Source organism: Stenella coeruleoalba (assembly GCF_951394435.1).
Source record: "Stenella coeruleoalba genome assembly, chromosome: 6".
NCBI lineage: Eukaryota > Metazoa > Chordata > Mammalia > Artiodactyla > Delphinidae > Stenella > Stenella coeruleoalba.
In genome coordinates this window covers 5,907,625-5,926,924 of record NC_137151.1, presented here as the reverse complement: position 1 = coordinate 5,926,924, position 19,300 = coordinate 5,907,625, and the positions used below count along the sequence as shown (strand labels likewise).

The 19,300-nt window shown below is 60.9% G+C and overlaps 1 protein-coding gene across 3 annotated transcripts in view; it reads right to left on the bottom strand.

The window, feature by feature from the left end:
• Positions 1 to 570: 570 nt before the first annotated feature.
• HS6ST1 (heparan sulfate 6-O-sulfotransferase 1) overlaps positions 571 to 19,300 on the bottom strand; it is a 43,345-nt gene continuing 24,615 nt past the window's right edge. Inside the window, exons 2-3 of one of the 3 annotated variants that reach the window (XR_013828721.1) lie at positions 1,853 to 4,289; positions 571 to 1,526 (exon numbers count right to left, since the gene is read on the bottom strand). Coding sequence is in view for 1 of the 3 variants with exons in the window: in XM_079924456.1 (XP_079780582.1) it covers positions 3,581 to 4,289 (709 nt within the window). In the remaining 2 variants the exon portion in view is untranslated. Of the gene's footprint in view, positions 4,290 to 19,300 lie in introns of all 3 variants that reach the window. The other 2 variants (XR_013828722.1, XM_079924456.1) reach the window with 2 other exon arrangements.

Here is a 19,300-nt window from a genome sequence, read left to right as displayed (position 1 = left end):
GTCACCTGCGCAGCATTCATGCCCCCGGCCTTTAACTGAATCTGACCGTGAGAAAACAGACGCACGCGGACCTTAAGAGAGGCGACCGGCCTATACTAAGATGCCAACGCTAAGACAGACGAAGGAAAGCGGCGGGTGGGGCTCTGTCTAGCTAAAGGACACAGTAGAGGCGTGACAGCTGAGCACTGCAAGGGTCACAGAAACATTCTGAGGACACTGCACGGACCACCGGAGAATCTGGATGCGGGCTGTGCATCAGCTAATATTATGTTAAAGTTTAGGAACGTGATAATGGTTGTGTGTGTGTGTGTGTGTGTGTGTGTGTGATGCGTGTGCACAGAGACAGAAAACGAGTGGGAGTGCAGGATAACAAAACGTGACACGTGTTAATCCAGGGGGATCTCAGCTAAGGGTTTATGGTGTCCACGACCTGCTCTCTCAACCTGTCATTGGCAATGTTTCAAGATCAAAGTTGAGGGGAAGGAGGCTCAGAAGGTAAGCACACGATGCCTGCGCTGCTCTGTCTGTCTTCCCTTAAGCGGGCCTCGTCTTTTCAAGTCCTATCATTAATGACTGATAAGTTATTCTTTTTTTGGTCACGCCGCGCGGCTTGTGGGATCTTGGTTCCCTGACCAGGGATGGATTCTGGGCCCTCGGCAGTGAAAGTGCAGAGTCCTAACCACTGGACCGCCAGGGAAGTCCCTAAGTTATTCTTCGCGGTGATGACAGTCACATTTCTTACTTTCACAAAGCAAGGCTTAGTGACACAGTGTGTTAACTCCTCTCTTACTGGGCTGCCGCCTGCTCCTGAGGGGAGCCCGTCTGCTCCTGTGTGATTCCTGTGAGCTCACAGATGCTCATTTCGAAAATCAAACCGGGACGGCGCCACGCCAGGCGCGTTGCTATGTGACCACAGACCACACACACCAGTGCTCCTTTTCAGGGTTTATTTCATCTGCTAACATTCATCTTGACCTAGACAAAAACAATTAGATGATTATGACTTGCGTTTCCATCATCAACTCATTTTTTTGTATGAGTCACCAAAAGGTTTCTTCTCAACACTTTTTTTTTTTTTTTAATAAGAAGCTATAAATAAATAAAGCTTTAAACGCTCCTGGGTTCAAGTTAAACTCTTCCAGTTCCCAAGACGTTCACAGACTCATTGCTTGGACAGTTCTCTCGTCCCTCACGCCTCCTCCGAGAGAGGACATCGAAGGCCTGGGGTGGTGGGAGCGGGGAGCTGTTCACTCACTGCATGTTTGCTTCTGTCCCTCAGCCCTGGGAAGAGCCCTGGGGAGGCCATCCCTTCCCTGGAGCCCCAGCCCGTGGTGTTGGAGGAGATGCTGCAGGCACTAGAAGCCTTTACCTCAAAGCAGGCGTCCTGAGCCGGCAGTGCTGGACGGGAGACCCAAGTGGCCGAGGGGCACTGCCAGCTGGTGCTGTCACTGGCACCCCTGCCTGGATGCTGGCCGGAGCCAGGACCTCCTTCCAGATGCAGTGAAGAAACCGAGGAGACCGTGTGACTTGGGACAACGGGCCATGAGTTAAAACACTCCATTATGTACAAAACACATCCTGCACTCGGGCCACACCCTCAGGAGCGCACCTCGGGGAGGGCTGCTTGAGCCAGGCCGCTGGCCGGGTGCCCGGGCGGCTCACGCACCACAGCTCTCCTCCCGGTGGGAGGCCACAGCAAGCCCCTAGCGTCGCGGGTGCTTGTGCAGGACCCCAGAGCTCTCGTGAACGTGTCCCGCCCTCCTCCCTGGAGCGCGCCCGCCCCAGATGAGTACTGGCGCAGACCCCCATGCTGACCTTCACACCCCTTTAAAAGAGCTGCCTGAGCACTCACCTCCTCAGCATGATGTGTCCGCTCTCGGGGGCCTGTTGACTGCGCTGTCCTTGGACTGCAAGATGAAGTGGCCAGCGCAGGAAGCTGGCGGGCGGGGGCGGGGGAGGGGGGGCGGCTCAGGCCAGACAGGCAAAGACTAAAGCACCCTTCCGGTGCTTACGGCTCCCTCATTCCACAGGAGGGCAGCTAGGGTGGCCAAGGGGAACCTGGGGCAGGGAACCCTGGCAGGATCTGCCCATGAGGCTGCCGGGGGCCCGGGGCCCTCACCACCCTCGAGTCTGGCCTGCAGCCGCCGGGCACGTGTGCTTCCTCTCCTGGGGAGACGGGGTGCCCATCCACCTCGGGCGTGGGGCTCACACTCAGCTCCCCAGAACCAGGTCTCGGGCCTCATGTCGTGGGGGGCGGGGCGCACGTCCAGAGGCGACGCTGGCCTGGCCTCCCCGAGCACAGGAGGGATGGGCGTGGGGCAAGTGTCTACAGTGGACTGAACATGGCTTCTCCAATCTGCAGGGCTGCGGGGAACAGGCCTGACCAGCTGGTAGGGGCAAGGGCGCAGGAAAACGCGGGGAGAGCCCGGGGTCGGGGGGCTGTGTATCTGGGTATTAGGGGAGCCACCCAGAGCTGTTTCTTCCAATCCTGGAGGAGAATCTGAAAGCCCGAGTACCCTTTCCTGGCTGTCCTGAACCACCGTGGCCCCAAAGTATGGCTCGTGGGCAGTGGCTGTGGTCTGCAGAGTTCCAGCCAACGGAGGCTTGACTGAACTTTATACACGGGGCTGTGGGGGGAATGGGTCTAAGTCCCACATAAATGTCCAAGTCATGGGCTTGGGGCTGGGGGCAGCCCACTGACAAAGCCCAGAGGGTCAGAAAGGACAATGCAGGGGGAGAGCTCTTGATTTCTGTCCCCCTTCCTGTCTGAGCTGGTCTGGCTGGGACGTCTGCCTGGACACAGGTGGAAGCATCCTCACCTATGGCCTTCCTACTCCTGGGATGCCCTCCGCCCACGCAAGGGGGCAGTGCAGCATGGGGACCATCTCCCCACAGCGCCCCTTGCTCTGGGGACTGAGGAAAACGGGGTGGGGGACCCCAGGTGATGTGCTTTGATCTCTTGACCCGAAGCATGAAGCCACACTGTGGGTTTTGACCTTGGGCTAGAGAGGGGAGTGGGCTTCCCAGGGGCTGGACTAGAGTCTTCTTGGCTTTAGATGGGGTGGGCCCTGACCCTGAAGATGGGTGAGCTGGGAACTCCATTCCTGAGGCTACGTCAGAGGGCTGTGTCTCCACGCAGGCCTTGGGGCCAGGGGTTCCCTGGAGGCTGAGCTACCTGCAGGGGGGAGTGGGGGGGGGGGGCGTGTGCCTGGTGGGCGTGACCACACACCTGGCCTGGCAGGTCCGCCTTCCACTGCATTGGATTTTTCTAGTCTTCAAACCTGTGGCCGTTGTGACCAGGAGGACGGGAGAGCGGGGACGTACCTGCTCCCAGCCCTGCAGGCCTGGCTGGGGGGTCCTCCAAGCACCCTTCCCTCTGACCCAGTGGGTTCCCACGTTGATTTCTCAGAGCCCCGGCCTGGGAGGGTGGGAAGAACCGACCCACCAGGCCCACCCCTTCCCCTCCCTCAGCCGCCCGTCCGTCTTCTGGCAAGCGGACGGGGGTCCTCTTCCCACGGAGTTCTGGGGGCCGAGTGTGTTGGTCAGTCTGCCTGGTCCCACCTGCCCCCGCCGGCCGCCACTACCACTTCTCGATGATGTGGCTCATGTAGTCCTCGGTGGGCACGCGGCCGGGCTCCTCGGCGTCCCCCCGCGGCGGCGCCTCCTTGGCCCGGTGCAGCAGGCGCTCCTCGCGGCTCCGGAGGCGCTGCTGCCGGCGCTCCAGCTGCCGCCTGTACTGGTAGCGCTGCTGGAAGAGGTCCCTGGCGTAGTCGTAGAGCTGCACGTCCAGGTCGTTGAGCTCCTCGATGCGCCGGATGGTGTCCTCACCCACCTCCACGCCGCCCGCCCGCGTGCTGTTGTACTGCATGAAGGGACGGATGAACTTGAGGTTGAACGTCCGCTCGAACAGGTACTGCGTCTTGCGCTGGAACTCGGTCAGGCCGAAGAAGGCCATGCCCCGCAGGTTCTTCTTGGCGCTGTCCAGCAGCAGCTGGGCCCGCTTGCCCTCGGGGATGAAGGACAGGTTGTAGCAGCCCACCAGGCTCAGGTCGGCCAGCATGCGCACCTGGCGGTTGCTGGCCAGGTTGTAGGGGCAGTCCATGAACTCCTGCAGCGTGCAGCCCGACCAGTCCGTGCCCTCGTAGCAGGGCGGCAGCTCCTCGGGCGTGGGCGTGCGCCCGTCGCACATGTGCAGCGATGTCTTCCACGTGGCCCCCCGCTGCACGTGCCGCCACTCGCTCAGGTAGCGGGACACGGGGTCTCGCAGCAGGGTGATGTAGTAGAACTTCCTGCAACGAGACGGGGAGCGGGGGGGAGGTGAGGCCGGGGCGTCAGGCAGGGTGGGGCATGTAGGGACCACTGGGGGGTGAAGGAGCGGGGAGGCTGCAGCCCTGAGTCGGATGGCTCTGCTCAGCGCCTATGCTATGCGACCCCCGGGGAGTGGCTTCACCTCTGAGATTAGCCATCACATCTCAGGTCTCCAAAGGCCCACTGCTGAATGAGAAACCCGGGTGTGAGATGTGATGTAACCCACAAAGGTCTCAGGCCACCACCACAATAATGAGCGTGACCGCTGCAGTGTCCTGCAGGGCCCAGCCCTGGTGCCCTCCTGAACCCTGGCCCAGGGTCTCCTCTGGGGCCTTCCCCCGAGCCCCAGGCGTGCCCTCCTGCCTCGCACCTTGGGAGGGGCAACCTGACTTTGCCCTGCAGGGCATGGAGGAGAGTGGCCCCAGGGTCCACACTACCTGGTACCAGACGTTTAGAGAGCTGTCACAGTGGCAGGCTTGGTGCAGCCCAAGGGGCCACTGAAAAGTCACTCACAGTCCCAGCCTGCACGGCAGGTCTGGGCCAGGGCCTCCCACTGGGCCCACTCCACCCCAGCCTCCTGCAGAGCTCCAGTGGGGGAGGGGCACCAGGAGACCACCCAGCCCCCGGGGTGAGCCGTAACTCATAATTTTTATCGTCTCCCAGGAACTGTTCCAACCCCCAAGGAGTTGGGCACCAATGCCACCTCCCCACGCTGTGGGTAAGAGGCATCCGTCCGTACCATGGGAGAGCTGACTCAAGGAGGGCTGTGCCCCCTTCTCCTCGCTCCCTCGGGGTGAGAGGCAGCCGGGGTGATTCAGGTCCCTGCAGGGTGTGCTGTGATGATCGGCCCCAGTGCCAGGAACTGTGACGGGCCTGGTGGGTGTGGGTCGCCCCAGGGGGGGGGTTGCGGCTCTTCTCGGAGCCCCACCTCCAGGGCTGGCAGAGCAGCTGCCTGTGCAGGTGGGGCAGGTCCCAGGCCAAGGGGAACCAGGGCCTGGGGCGAGCAACCTAGAGTGTCCTCGGAAGTGGGCAGCAGGGGCCCACTGGGTCCCCACACACCACTCCTGGGGGGGTCCATCCCCCCTCCCCCGGCCCCTGCCTGATGGCAACATGGAAGCTGCCCCCACACTGCCCCCTCCTCACCGAGGCCCAACAAGAACAGCCCTCGCACTGCCCTCTGGGAAGCCACGGGGGCACAAGACACGTCACAGGGTCTGGCAGTGCCCTGATCTGACCGCATCTCCCAGGGGGCAAGGGGGCCCTGGGGTGCGGGCATGATAACTAGCAAGGGCGAAGGTGACGGGGTACCACCGGGGGTCACCCCAGCCTTAGGGGGGCACATTCAGAAAACCGCAGGAATGGCAGACAGTGGGAGAAGGCCTGGGCAGAGGGCACCCAGGGGGCTGGGGGAGGGAGTCCGCAGGGAGGAGACGGCAGGATGGGCATCCTGACTCCTGAGCCCTCCGCGAAGCCTGGGCTCTCCCGTTTGTGCCTCGGGCCCCCGTCAGCTCTCATGCGCCCTGCCCCAGCCCAGGTGCTGACAGCGCGCTCCGCCTCTGCAGGCGGTCATGTCCAGCCCCTGGGGTGGGGTGGGGCGGGGGTGGCTGGCAGCCCCGATGTGACCCCCTCCCCCAGCTCCTGTGGAATGTGCCCTGGTGGCTCTGGCTGCCCCTGGGAGAAGAACAAAGGCCCACCTGTGCCCTCCCAGCTCCTCTCTGACTGCTGGGACTGCTCCCCGCCCCCCGCTTGCTGACTCCCAAGAAGACACCCCAGGGCCTTTGCACGAACTCTGTCCTCCCTCTATTTCATCAGCTGACTCTGACTCATACCCTAGACCTCAGCCAGAACCACTTCCCAGGGAAGCCTCGTCCTGCAGACACGGCTCCCTCTTGGGCTTCTGTCACAGTGGTAACTTTCCACTGACCTCTCAGCTCACCCTGCGGTAGGGAGGGGGCGGCGGGGAGCTGGTTCCTGTGTGTGTGCCGAGCAGGGCCGTGGTGCCTCTCTGGGGACAAGACTGGGATGGGCCAGATGGTCCAAGACAGAAGGTGCCTCGGGGCAGGCCCCTCACACAGCACCTTCAGCCCCCGGTGGAGGAAATCAAGCCTTGAGAGGTTAGGCAGCTACCTGGAGGCCCCCAGTGGCTTCAGCACTGGGGTAGGGCGGGAGGCCAGGCCCCTCTCTGCAGACCCTGGTTAGGTGGACTGGCACGGGGGACAAAGACCTTCAACACAGTCAGGACGAGGAGGTCAGTTCATCCCAGGGCCAGCCTTCTAGAGACCTAGTATATGACACTTATAAATCCTGACCACGACAACTGCTTCTAAAGAGGCCACGACAGACAGGCAGACACAGAGATACACCTAGAAACGCACGTGGACAAACACAGTGCTGCGTGCAGGCTGCTGGCACACACCGTGTCCACTGCTGAGCCCGGCTGGTCCCTTGTCCCGTCCTCGGCCCTCCCCACCCCGTGTGCACACGGGCAGGCCAGCGTGGGAGATTCTCCTGGACACAGAAAACCAGAGTATGACGTGTCAGCGGACAAAGATTTGTCTACGTGGCCCCACCGAAGCCACTCGGGGTTCAACCTGGTTGCAAGGTGACCTCTGATGGCAAGAACTCACGGTGCACAGCGGGGCACCAGCGCCCGCCCCAGCGTCTGTGTCCCCACAGGCCTCTGCAGTCGCGTAGGCCTGGAGCCCTGCGTCAGCACTTGTCACCGCCCACCACGAGGGCAGGCTTGGAGAAGCCCAGCTGCCCCCCAGACCCTCACGGATCTCAATGCACCCTTGAGAGGGGGACGGGGCCGCTAGCCCTCCTGCGGCGTGCCGGAGCCAGAGCCGACTGAGCCCCCTGGGCCCCTGGGCTCACGCTGACCCCCGCGGCTCCCCTGTGTACCACATGGGTGCTGAGTGGGACGGTCTTGCTCATCGCTGCGTCCCTGGGTGCTGGCCTGGCTGGACAGGAGCAGGGGCTCGCCCGTGGTGACCGGGGCGGTGGTGTTCGGATGGGCCGTGCTGAGCCTTCTCTGTTCAGGACGTTGCCGGGCCCTGGGCCCCCGATTCTGTCCTCCCAACACGGCCTGTGGAGACTAAGGGTCCAGGCAGACCCTAGACCCTGTGTGAGGGGCCAGCGGCCCCCGGTCACTGCCCAGCCCCAGCCCCGCTCCTGCCTGGACGGCACAGGAGCCCCTGTGGGTGCGCACCCCTGACCTTGGGTGGCCTCCTCAGGAGCGCATGCGCCTGACCCCCAGCTCCGCTTGCTGGTCCACCCTGGCCCTTGCCTGCTCCGCTGTCCTGACACAGCAGGCACCCGTGGCCACAGGCCTGTGCCCCGGCCACCCTCTGTTCAGCACGCCTGCTCCCGTCTCACTCGCTCTGCGCCCCCCTTGCCCGTTAGGCACATCAGCAGACAGGGCAGCTTTCCTGGCCACTGAAGGGGGAGCGAGGGCACTGACTGAAAGTGAGCAGAGGGCAGGTGTGGCGGGGGCAGAAGACCCCCCAGACGACCGACTGTCCACGTCCAGGCAGCTCCCTGCCCAGGACGAAACCAGATGTGTGTTCTCCGGAGGCGCTCATGGCTCAGAGACACGAAGAACTGGGCAGGGGGCCAAACGACGGCCGGCACGCTCATGGGGGACCCAGCTTCTGCCCCAGCCTCACCCCAGAGGAAACTGCAGGGTTTCTGCCCCAGAGCGAAGTTCCCCCTGCACTCACATCTGGGGTCCCCCATAAACAGGGGGCCTTCTGCCTCTCACCCTCTAGCAGGATCTGCCCATCCAGGCCGTCCAACTGCTAGCCAACAAGGGTTCCAGAAGGACAGAGAGGACATGGCGGAGGAGATGATGAAAGAAACAATGAGAAGTCAAGCACTTAATTCATTTCGAGCAAAACGGCTCGCCCACTGCCCAGCAAATGAACACGGAGACCAGACCCAAGATTACAGAGATGACGCATGAAGCACGTGGACAGAAAACCAGAACACGTAACGAGTGGGACTCAACTTCTCTATGGAACACCATATGCTAAGAATCAATGGAGCGATGGCTTCAAAATGCTGACGGGAAATAGACCAACTGTATCTCATACCCAGCCAAGCTTCACACCCGTGAAGGCTTGGGAAATTTATTTTCTGTGAATCCTGCTCTAGGAAGATACTGGAGTATGTATGTCATATAGTAGATGAGAAAAAAAAAAAAGTGTGGGACACAGAAGCTCGAACCCAGGAGAGACCCCAGATGTCCACTGGGCATCCCGCTGGGTCTGTCAGGAGAAGAGGGACGGGGCTTCCAGAAAGAGGGGCCCAGACAGATGACCTGACAAAACACATCACTGGTGGAAAAAAAAAAGCGAACGGTAGGTACATGGCAGATCTTTGGAATCACCTTGAAAAAAAGGAGTCTATGAAGATGGAGGACAAAGCAAGTAAAAAGTAGGGCTGGGCTTCCCTGGTGGCGCAGTGGTTGAGAGTCCGCCTGCCGATGCAGGGGACGCGGGTTCGTGCCCCGGTCCGGGAGGATCCCACGTGCCGCGGAGCGGCTGGGCCCGTGAGCCATGGCCGCTGAGCCTGCGCATCCGGAGCCTGTGCTCCGCAACGGGAGAGGCCACAGCAGTGAGAGGCCTGCATACCGCAAAAAACAAAAAAAGAAAAAGAAAGAAAAAAAAAAGGAGGGCAATCGTTAATTCTAGGAAAAACGAAAAGTTACATTAAAAAAAAATGAAGTATGTTACTAGGCTCAGAAGAAAACAATGGTTTTAGAGACATCATGATATAAACAGTGGTAAGTGATTGAATAAAAACTTGAGCTTTAACTCTCCTTGGAGAATGGGTGGGGTGTGGAGAAGGATAAGGGCAAAAGAACACTTCATCTATCAAAACAGAAAGTACACAGATAACATTTAAATCAATGAAACAAGAAATATCACTATACATGACTCAGAAACTTGGAAGTCAATACATGAAGGCTACCAAAAAGGGGTGCAAGAGGTCCTTTGGGGAAGCTGGAAAGGAAAAGTAGATCTGTTGGTTTTTATCATAAACCGCTTGGAGCTATTTGTCTTTAAGCATGTGTGAATTCTTGTAACTAAAAACACTAAAACAATGTGGAAACAGGCTTAAAAAGAAACATATGGAGAGATGCTCCCCTTCATTAGTCATCGAGGGAACAGCACACTCCGCCACAACGTGATACCCACTGGAGCAGCAAAACAAAGTGGGGCAAGGCCAACTTCTGACAAATGCTTACCGGGACAGCTGTTGTGGAGCGACTTCACGGGTAGGCGGAGGGCGCACACACGCTCACCCCGTGACCCTCACACTCACCACGCCCCCACGAGTCCTCTCCTAGGCACACGTCATGGGGAGGCCTCGCCCATGCGCCCTGGGAGATGTGGACAAGACAGTCCACAGCGCTCTGCTGGTGAGAGCCCCAAACATCCACCGCAGAGGCATGCGTACACCAATGGGGTACATTCTTCCAACAGAACACTGCCCAGCAACAGACAGGAACAAACGACAGCGACTCACGGCAGCTCGGGTGAATGTGATGAATAAGATGTTGCAGAAAGAATGCAGATAAGAATATGTAACAGAGTGCAACGATATGGTTTATCAAGTTTCTAAAAATAAAACCCCAGAAAATGCTATTTAGTGATACGTACACACGTACTGAAAACAGTGGCAAGAAAAAGGTGATGAGGGGAAACACAGGAGCCCTCCAGTCAGAGCTTAGCCTTGGTGTCTCGGGGGGCGGTGGCGGGGGAGGCAGGGAATGCGCTAGCCCGTGGTGGCGTCCATGGCACTGATCACGCCCTCGTGCTTAAGGCAGGAGCGAGGGTGCAGGCGTGCATCCTTGGGCTTTATTCCCTATGTACGTTCACGCAACTTCTTTTGTATTTCCCAAACACTGTGTGATAAGGAAAGCAGTGTTAAAACCAAGGTTTTCCAGGGCGGCCTGCGAGGCCCCTGCTGGCCTTGCAGGTGGACCAGCATTCTTGCCAAACCTGGAGCCTCAGTTCCTCAAAGCGTCTGGTGTCCCCTCCCACCTCTGTGCCAGCCAATTCCAGGTGTCTGCAGCCCTTTCCTTACCCCTGACCCCTTCCTACATGCTCATGTGAGTAGGGAGTGGCTCCACGGGGGAGGGGAGGACCCCTTGGGGGCATCACCTCTGGGGACTGTGAGGGTGGCCAGTCTTCTGGGTCAGTCGGGGCCGCCCTGTGGCGTGTGAACTAACCACATGATGCTGAGCCAGCTGCTCCTGCCTCCGGGAAGGAACCACAGCTCCTCCGGAGCTGGAGCTCCCAGCTGATGGCCGGCTTCCCATCCAGGAGGGCCTTGGGGTGCAAACAGTGCGCCCCACCCCCTGGGGCTCCCCTTTCCTGCTGCCAACCCAAAGGCGGGAGACCAGGGACCCTGTTTAGTGACTTGGCGGGCAAATTATGCTCTGTCAGGGTGGGAGGCTTCTGGCATCTTCTGCAAGCACAGCCCTAACTCAGATCTTGGCCTAAGTGGGAGCCCACTGTACCCCAGCTTCCAGGGCAGGTCTCCGTGGAGCAGGGCTGCCTGCTACGTCCCAGGAGAGACCCAGGGAGCGGCGCAGAGCACGCCCCAGCCCAGACCGTCCTGCCTGTGAGTCGGGGGCAGGATTCACAGCGCTGTCACCCTAGCGGGGCACACACTGGGACCGGAGGGATGACAAGGAAGCCCTGCTCACACCTCTTCCTCTGAAGCTTCCACCACTGGCTGCTCGCCACCATCTAGCCAGCCAGCCGGCACCCCACACGGTCCACTGCTGGCGGCAGGACGTGGCATGAGGTCGTCCCTCTGCAGCTGTGTGCAAGGTCACTCGGGCCGCCACCATGCGCCATCCCTCTCCCCAGGGTCTTCACCCCACCCTCTCACCCCAGTGAGGGCAAGCTCTTGGAAGGCAGGCCTATGTACTGGGGACACCGCAGTGCCCTGCTCAGCGCGGGACAGCCCATGGCATCCAGGGCCCACTGCCCCGCGGTGGGCTGGGTGGTGGCCACGGGAGTGTGTTCAGTGCCCAGGCTCGGCCGAGGGTGCACGTGCGGCCTGTGCACAGGGAGGGGGCCTCACGCTCAGTACCTCTGCCTTCAGCACCCAAGCTGCCCACGGAACCCATTGGATTGGGGGCTGTCCCCCGGGAAGTGGGCGGAGCCACAGTGGGAACAGCTGCAGCTGGGTGGGCGGAAACGGGGTGAGGAAGGAGTTGGAAGCCTGTGGCCCTGCCCTGGCACTCCATGGACGCACAGCAAAGGACATAAACCAGCAATGCCCCCAGGGCCCTGACAACGGCACCAGTGCCCACTGCCAACAGGCTTGTGACGTACCAGGCAGAGCCCGGGACCCAGGCACTGCTCCCCTTTCACAGAGGATAAGCCCAGGCTCAGAGGCGGGCAGGGCTCTTAGAGGGCTCTGGGCTGCGTGGGGCGGAACCAACAAGGGCAGCAGGAGGTGATGAATGGCACCGCTCACCAACGGGGCAGGTCAGGAAGGCTTCTCAGAGACGGTGGGGACACAGCCCTTCGTGACCTGAGAAGGGGGCAGAGCAGGCTTGAGGTGCAGGCGGGGCCGGACAGAGAAGGGCCTTGTTCATTTATAGGAAAACAAGCTCGGATGGGAAGTGGAACAGAGTGCAAATTCACGTGGATTCAAAGACAGAACATAGGACTTCAAAGAAACTTCATGTCGTGAAACAATTCTAGCCTGCCCGGTCTACCACCGCTCCCAAGAGCCCACACGTGAACCGACCGCGTCACGCTTCCTTGCGTTTAATTACGCCCTGTTTAATGCTGTCTGCGACCTGGGCTGTTCTGACGTTTTGTGTGCCCTGGTTCGGTGCATCCCACCATCATGTACCTCCTAGTGAACGAGGAATGTGTTTTGTTCTTGGGTGCAAACACTGCTGTCAGGGAGCGGCCAGCTCTGAAGTTTTAAGAGTCTGAGTTCTCACGGGACCAGCAGCCAGGAAGCCCTGCTTTATTGATGACAAACACTCAGACGGCCTCTGGGAAGATTCTGCAAGGTGCAGCTTTGCGCTCCTTCCTTGGAAGGTGACCGCTGCGAGGCGGCTGAGTGGCAGGGGCTGGGGGGCCTGCCCTGCCGCAGGGCTGGGATCAGGGAGAGGGCCCTTCTCGCTGGCCTCAGAAGCCCCTCCCCCTCCTGCCCGCTGCTGTGGGCATCGGGCAAGTCGGAGCCCACAGTCCCGACTGGGAGGCCCGCTCTGTAGCCTGCATACTTTATCAATGATGAGGAAACCTGGCTCGCAGAGATGGGTGGCTGATGCAAGGCTCGGAGGCAGAAACGGCCCCTCCCCTCCCTCGGGTCACACCCATGGCTGGAGGAGCTTCCCTCTTCTGCCCCAAACCCCACTCCTGGCCCTCCTCCTGGGAGCCGGGAGAGCCGGGGTGGGTGCACAATTCTGTGGCTGGGAGAGGGGCTGGATCAGCAATTACGCTTCCAGAAGGAGTCTGCTCTAAAGAGAAGGGCTGAGATGTGGCAAGTCTGCTGCAGGATGCTGGTGGCATGCCGGCCATTACAGGAGACACGGACGCAGAAGTCAGTGGCAGACACACACGGCAGACGGTCCTGCAGCCAAGGGCGCAGGTGCTCGCAAGGCTGCTGGTGCACAGAAGGGCCTGTGCCTGCCTGTGCGGAGACAGAGGCGTTACTAAGTGGCTCTCCGGAGATCGGAACTATGGATTTCCCCCAACATTTTATTACGAGAAACTCAAACTTAAAGAAAAGTTGAAAGTTCAGTGAACACTCATATGCCCAAATGGGTGACACTAACATTTTTGGGGATCTCCCGGGTGGTCCAGTGGTTAAGAATCCAACTTCCAATGCAGGGGACGTGGGTTTGATCCCTGGTCAGGGAACTAAGATCCCACACGCTGCGGGGCAACTAAGCCCATGCACCACAACCACTGAGCCCATACGCCACAACTAGGGAACCTGTGTGCCGCAACTTCTGAGCCTGTGCGCCACAACCAGAGAGCCCACATGCCGCAACTACTGAGCCCACGTGCCACAACTAGAGAAGCCTGTGCGCCGCAACAAAGACCCAGTGCGGCCAAAAAAGAACACAACAGAAAAACAAAAAACTCCATTTTCTTCTTTACATACTCTATTGCCTGCAGTGAGCACACGTCATTTACGTAACTGAAATCAAGTAATAAAGGTTATAAAACATCCCTGTTGCTTGGGGTGCGAAGAGGCCATCAGAAACAGCCAGCTCTGCAAGCTCTGTGCTCACGTGTCCTCTGTGATAGGATGCCAGCTGCCCGCTCCGCTCCGGGCTGGGGGCTCCAAGGGCAGGGCTTTTGTGAACAAGGCTCTAACTCAAGGAACAAACTCAGACCCTGAAACGAAGGTGGATTTTTCTACCAGTGCTAGCAGAGCTGCAGCTCCCTAATTGCGGGTGAGGACACCGTTATTTAGCATTAGAATTACAACCTTTTTTTTTTTTTTTTTAAAGAAATACTGTTGTATTACTTCCAGATATACAGTCACTGAAAAAAAATTAATGCCATAGGGGGATTGGCTTCACTGCCACTTTCTCCCCCAGGACGAGCTTTGGGGTCCCAGAGCAGCAAGGGAAACTCTGTGAGGGGTACCTGAGGCCCCCTCTACCCCAACTCTGTACTGTGGTCTCCCAGGGACCAGGAGTCCCTTCATGAGGACAGAGGCCACACTGTGAAGCCAGTATCCAGACAGTTAATTTTCAAAAAAAACCATACTCTGAGAGGTCTCCGGAACTTCAGAGGGAGGACCCCGGGGAGAACTTGCCATGGGGCCTGCTCAGGGGCGCAGGAACCTCCCAAAGCTTTGCTCTGATGAGCGCCCCACCCCAGGGCCTGGGGAGCATCCCGGGGTGGGGTGCCGGCTTGCTTTCCAAGGTCTGGGTCCCCCTCCCAGCAGGAAGATGACACCCTTCGGGAGGTCATGGCGTGTACCACCTTGGTCATTAGGTCACTGAGTTGGGCCCTCGTCAGCACTGCGTGCTGCTCACCTAGGCCAGGTGCCCCCCAGAGCCCACGGCTGAGGGAGCAGCGTGGGCCCATGTGAAAGGGGCCCGCTGGGAGGAGAGGCGGGCCCTGCTCTGAGCGGCATGGCTGGGGAGCTGGATCACCCCCGGCAGCACAAGAGTGAACCAGCTGATGGAACGGACAGTCTCTACTGGCTCTGGCCAGCACTCACCTCCCTGCACCAAAGCACGGCGCCCCTCCCGGGTACCTGCAGGAGAAACCCAGCTCAGCAAGCGCTGAGCTGGCAGTGCGGGCTGGGGAGCCCCTCTCCAGATGCAGGTAGGAGACGCTGGCCTCAGGCCTTTCTTCCTGGGCAACGTGTCCGCAGAGCGGCTATGAACTCATAGCTGTTATTTTTGTCGATTAACTGACTCTGTTTCCCAAAATACCCGGCTTGGGAGAGCAGCCCCGCGGCATCAGTGGTCAGGTGCTGTGCGCACACAGGCGGGCCAGTCCTCCCAGAGCCCCTGCGCCCCAGACAGGCAGAGCCTAAAGCGGACACGGTCCTTGGCAGGACCAGAATGGAAGCTCTGGGGCTGGCGCAGGCCCCTCGCTGGTCGTCCCAGCTGGACGGGTGGCGAGGAGAATGCCGGCCCAAGGCCACCTGGGCACGGGAGCCCTGTCGTCCTTCCCCAGCAGGCTGGGGCCCAGCTGGTCTCACAGCTCTGCTCCCTGCCCTGCCCACCTCCAACAAGGTGGGAAGGCCCTCCTTGGCTCACCCAGGGAGCTGAATTCTTACGGACAGCGGGGAGAGAGTCCGGCTACTGGGAGTGGCGCTCACGTGGGCCCCCAGGTGGCTCCACAGGTTTAGGAAACAGCATGGAAATCCCTGAGGAGAAAGAAGCCCAGGAAGTGTCTCATAGCCCGGTGTGGCTGTGTGACTAAGCTTGGCCATCAGGATGTCCTTAGAGACAGCTCCCCCCACACCGTTCTCCTGTTGGCTGCAGCACGCATGTGACTGCAGAGGGCCAGCAGTCGTCTTGGACCGTGAAGCAGAAGGCTTGCTTTCTGGGGACGGTAGGGCCAGAGAAAGAGCCTGGGTTCCTGGCGCTTCTTCCGGCTGCACCACCTGCCTGGCCTGCCTACGCTGGGCTCCTTTTCAAAGAGAGAGGAATCAACTGCTACCCTACTCCATCTACTCCGGACCAATGCACGAGGACCCAGGCACGATCAGCGGTGAGTCCAGCCAGGTCTGGGGCGAGGCATTCATTTAGTGAACCCTCAAGGCTTTACCCTGGTCATCCTGGACGCTGCCAGACACCCTACAGGAAGAAAATATTCCCATTTTGCACATAAGGAAACTGAGGTCCAGAAAGGTTCAACAGCAAACCTGGCCACAGAGCTGGCTGGTGGCAGTGCTGGGATTGGAGCTCAGGCCCCCGGAGCCTGTAACCGCCTGGGGAGAACTGGTCACCTGCTGAGCCACTGGCCCCAGAAGGCACATGAACACATCACCTGGCAAGGCTGGCCCTGGCCACCTGCTGACCACTTGCCAAACAGCAGTCAGGAGAGCTGGTATTTTTAACTAAACTATGGACTCAATTTACGATCCATTTCCTTTAAAGTACAGTGAGTTAATTAAGAGTCAGAGCGGTCTGCATAAAGAAAAAACACATCCAGACCTGCAGGGAGGACGAACCAGCCCCGAGGAGAACCACTTTACCCAGAAGCTGTGACCGTCTTCCTGATGGCCGCCCCGGGAGGGGAAGAGCCAAAGTCCTGGGCTTTGCCCGGCCCTGGACTTGGGCACCTTGGCTGTGGGATGCGGGGCGGGCCTCCCAGACAGGTTCTCCTCTGGTTCCAGCCCCGCTCCAGCCCTGCCTCCTGCTGGCTGATGACACTAATGCAGACGCAGAGCTTGGGGGAGGGCTTGACTCTCATGGGGCCCCGTGTCCCTGCCAAGGCAGGAGCGGCAGGGCTGAGAGCCGGGCTGCCGTGAGCCCGCACTGAGCCCAATGCCTCCGCGGCCCTGCCCCTATGCCCTTGCCCCCCACCCCAGGGGGAAGCCCATGTCCCCAGAAGCTCCCACCTGCAGGAGGAGGGCCCGGCTGGAGGCCCAAGCCTGCTGGGGGCATACAGGCCATGTGGGCCCCCAGCTCCAGATGCAGGCCTTTCTGACCACCTGCTTCCAGGGCCTCTGGGATTCTGCGCCTGGAGGGCTGGACACGGCTCGCAGGGGAGTGCTGGCCTGGCCCTCGCACGCAGTGCGCCCACTGCCCCCAGGGCCGGTCTGTACAAGCCGCGGGGAGGGGGCCGTCAGAGTTGCGTGGAGGTGCCAGCAGGACCCAAAAAGGGAGTGGGTGAGGGCGAGGGGGCTGTCTGACCCCGGGCTGCAGGACCTGGGGATGGGACCTTCACGGCAAGGACCTTCATGCCCTGCCAGGCATCCTCCACGCGCACATCTCCTGCCAGGCTAAATCCTGCCTGGAGGCTCACACGCTGCCTCCCTACCCACGTGGGTGCCCTGGCTGCCAATTACTGCCTAGTGCTGGCTCAGAGGGGCACTGCTGGGAGCTGAGAGCCCGCATCCCTTCCCTGGGCCAGCAGGGACACACGGGCGCTCTGTCCCAGTAAGGAGACAGTAGGGCGAGGGCTGTCCCTGTGATATGAGGCATCCTCGCAGAGGGGGCGGGTCAAGCGTCAGACTCTGCCGTCCCCACCTCCATGCCGGCCCCTCGGAGCCCGTTACTGCCTCCTGTGCCTCCCAGGCTCCTGCAAGGATTGGGTGAAAGGGAACGTGTCAAGCAGCCTTGCTGCCTAGGCGATCCACAAAGGTGAGGAACTCGCAGCCCGGGGAGGTACAGAGGCGGGGAGCTGGGGGACCACATCCCTCTGCGTCCGGGATCGGCACCCTGCCTGGGACCCCACGGCCCCCTCCCGTTGGACTTATCCTTTCCTCCGTCACAGGAGCGCGTGCTGTGTGTGGGACCGGTGCAGCCCTGCCCTCCTGCAGCATCTGAAGGACTGGACCTGTGACCGGGAGACACCCAGATGAACAAGTGCTAAGAGATCGGGTGCCGGATGCAGGGTCAGGGTCAGGCAGGGCCTCTAAGGTGTGGCATGTAACCTCAGCTCCCAAGGAGGAGGCCCGGCAGAGGGCAGGGGTGGGGGTGGGGCAGCACTCCTGCAGAGGAGAGGCCCAGGGCAGGCCGGGGGCAGGCACACCACGGCACAGACCAGCTCATCTAAGTGCACAGGTTGGTGAGAAGCAGAAAGGAGGTCTTGGGTTCAATGAGGAAAGGACGTTATCAAACCGTGGGAAAAAGGAAATTCCCGTCCTTGTTTCAAAATTCCAAGTGGCTGAAAAAATCCCTATGAAGGAAGCCGAGCGTTCTGAGTTCAGGCTTCGGAAGCACCTCTGCAGTCGGCTTCCCCCTCCCCGACAGCACCTAGAGCTCCGTGGGCAGATGAAAAGCTTCCCTTGATTTCTACACAAGGTTAGCACAATTTCAGGGCAGCAGAGCAGGCTACCTCAGCCCCTGGCTCCGCGGCCCAGAGAATCCGAGGCACTGCCGATCGGGTGGGGGACGGCAAGGGGGTCCCCAAGGCAGGAGGGCCGCCCGAGTGCATTCCAGGGGCTGCAGCCCCTGCCTCCCCCTCAAGGCAAGGACCCCACATCTGCAGGAAGCTTGAGCTTTTCCTCCCCAGCCCCCTGACCTCTGTGATCCCACTGGACCCTCACAAGGCCCCCCAGGACAGCCATGGTGTGACTTAACCACCAGGCCAACACACACTGGGGGGAGCTGTGCGCACCGAAGGGAGGAAAGGCCCAAAGCCAGAGCTGGGTACCACGAGGGGCAGAGCTGGTGGCCGCAGGTGTGGTCGCAGGCTGGTCCCGCCTGGGCCTCCAGCCAGGCCCCCAGCACGTCTGCCCTCCTGGCTCCAGCCTGTGTGCCGGTCACTCTCCATTCCTGACCAGGGGTGATCGCCCTGCAAGAACCTCTCAGTGGACACGTCCAGCAGTGGGGGCTCGGGTGCCCCGCCCACGAAGGTGCAGGTGAGGCCTCCTTCCCAGATGCACACAGGGACAGAGCGTACTGTGCCTGGCAACGGCGCACAGACCCACGACAGGCCTCCCACAGCACTGATGCCGGGCCCCTGACCACCCCTCCTGGCAGGTGACCAGAAAGGCTGCGGCTGCGGGGGGTTCTGGGAGCCCTGCCCAGGGTCCGGGCCACAGGAGGATATACTGGCAATGTCCTCCCAGCTGAGGTAAGGCTTACGCCCCACCTACCCGAGCACAGGCCTTTCCAGAGACGTCCCCTCCAATGAGCAAAGGATGGCTTTCTGGGAGCTTGTCTGCCGTTCCCAAACCCTGAGGTGTGGCCTCAGCCTCGGACTGTCGACCGAGTGTCACAAGCGGTGCTCCTCCGGGCTGTCCGAAGGCCGTGGGGAGCCTCCCTCCGCCCCCCAACTCCACCAGGCTCCCGCCTGGGCTCCCGGGCGGTGCTCCAGCTAAGGGGGCGCTGCTCGGGACGTGACCCAGCCCGGCACTTGCGGGGCCCCGCGGGGCTGCCGTTCACATCTCGTGTCTGCCCCCCCCCCCCCCCCCCCCCCCCCCCGGTGCTTTCTGGCTTTCGACACCGGCGGGGAGGCTTCCCTTCCATCTGAACACGCACGCCCCCGCCCCGGGGAGGAGGGAAGGTGACCGAGCCCTGCTCCGTCCCCGGGTGGGGACGTGCGCTCACCGACTGGGCCCGAGACCTGCCTCCAGAGCCTTCATCTCACTCGTTCTGCCCGCAGGCCTCTGCTGGCGCTTGTCCCCCTCGTCCTCCCAGCCTGTAACCGCGGAGCGTGGCCCCGGGCACACAGCACGCACGCCCGGCTCCCCCTGCCCCGGCCGTAGCCTCTGGGTCTCTGTGCCAGGGACGCATGCTACGGCAGTCAAGACCCAGCACAGAAGGCCCACGCGGCGGGGCACAGCTCAGTGGACACGGCCCCCG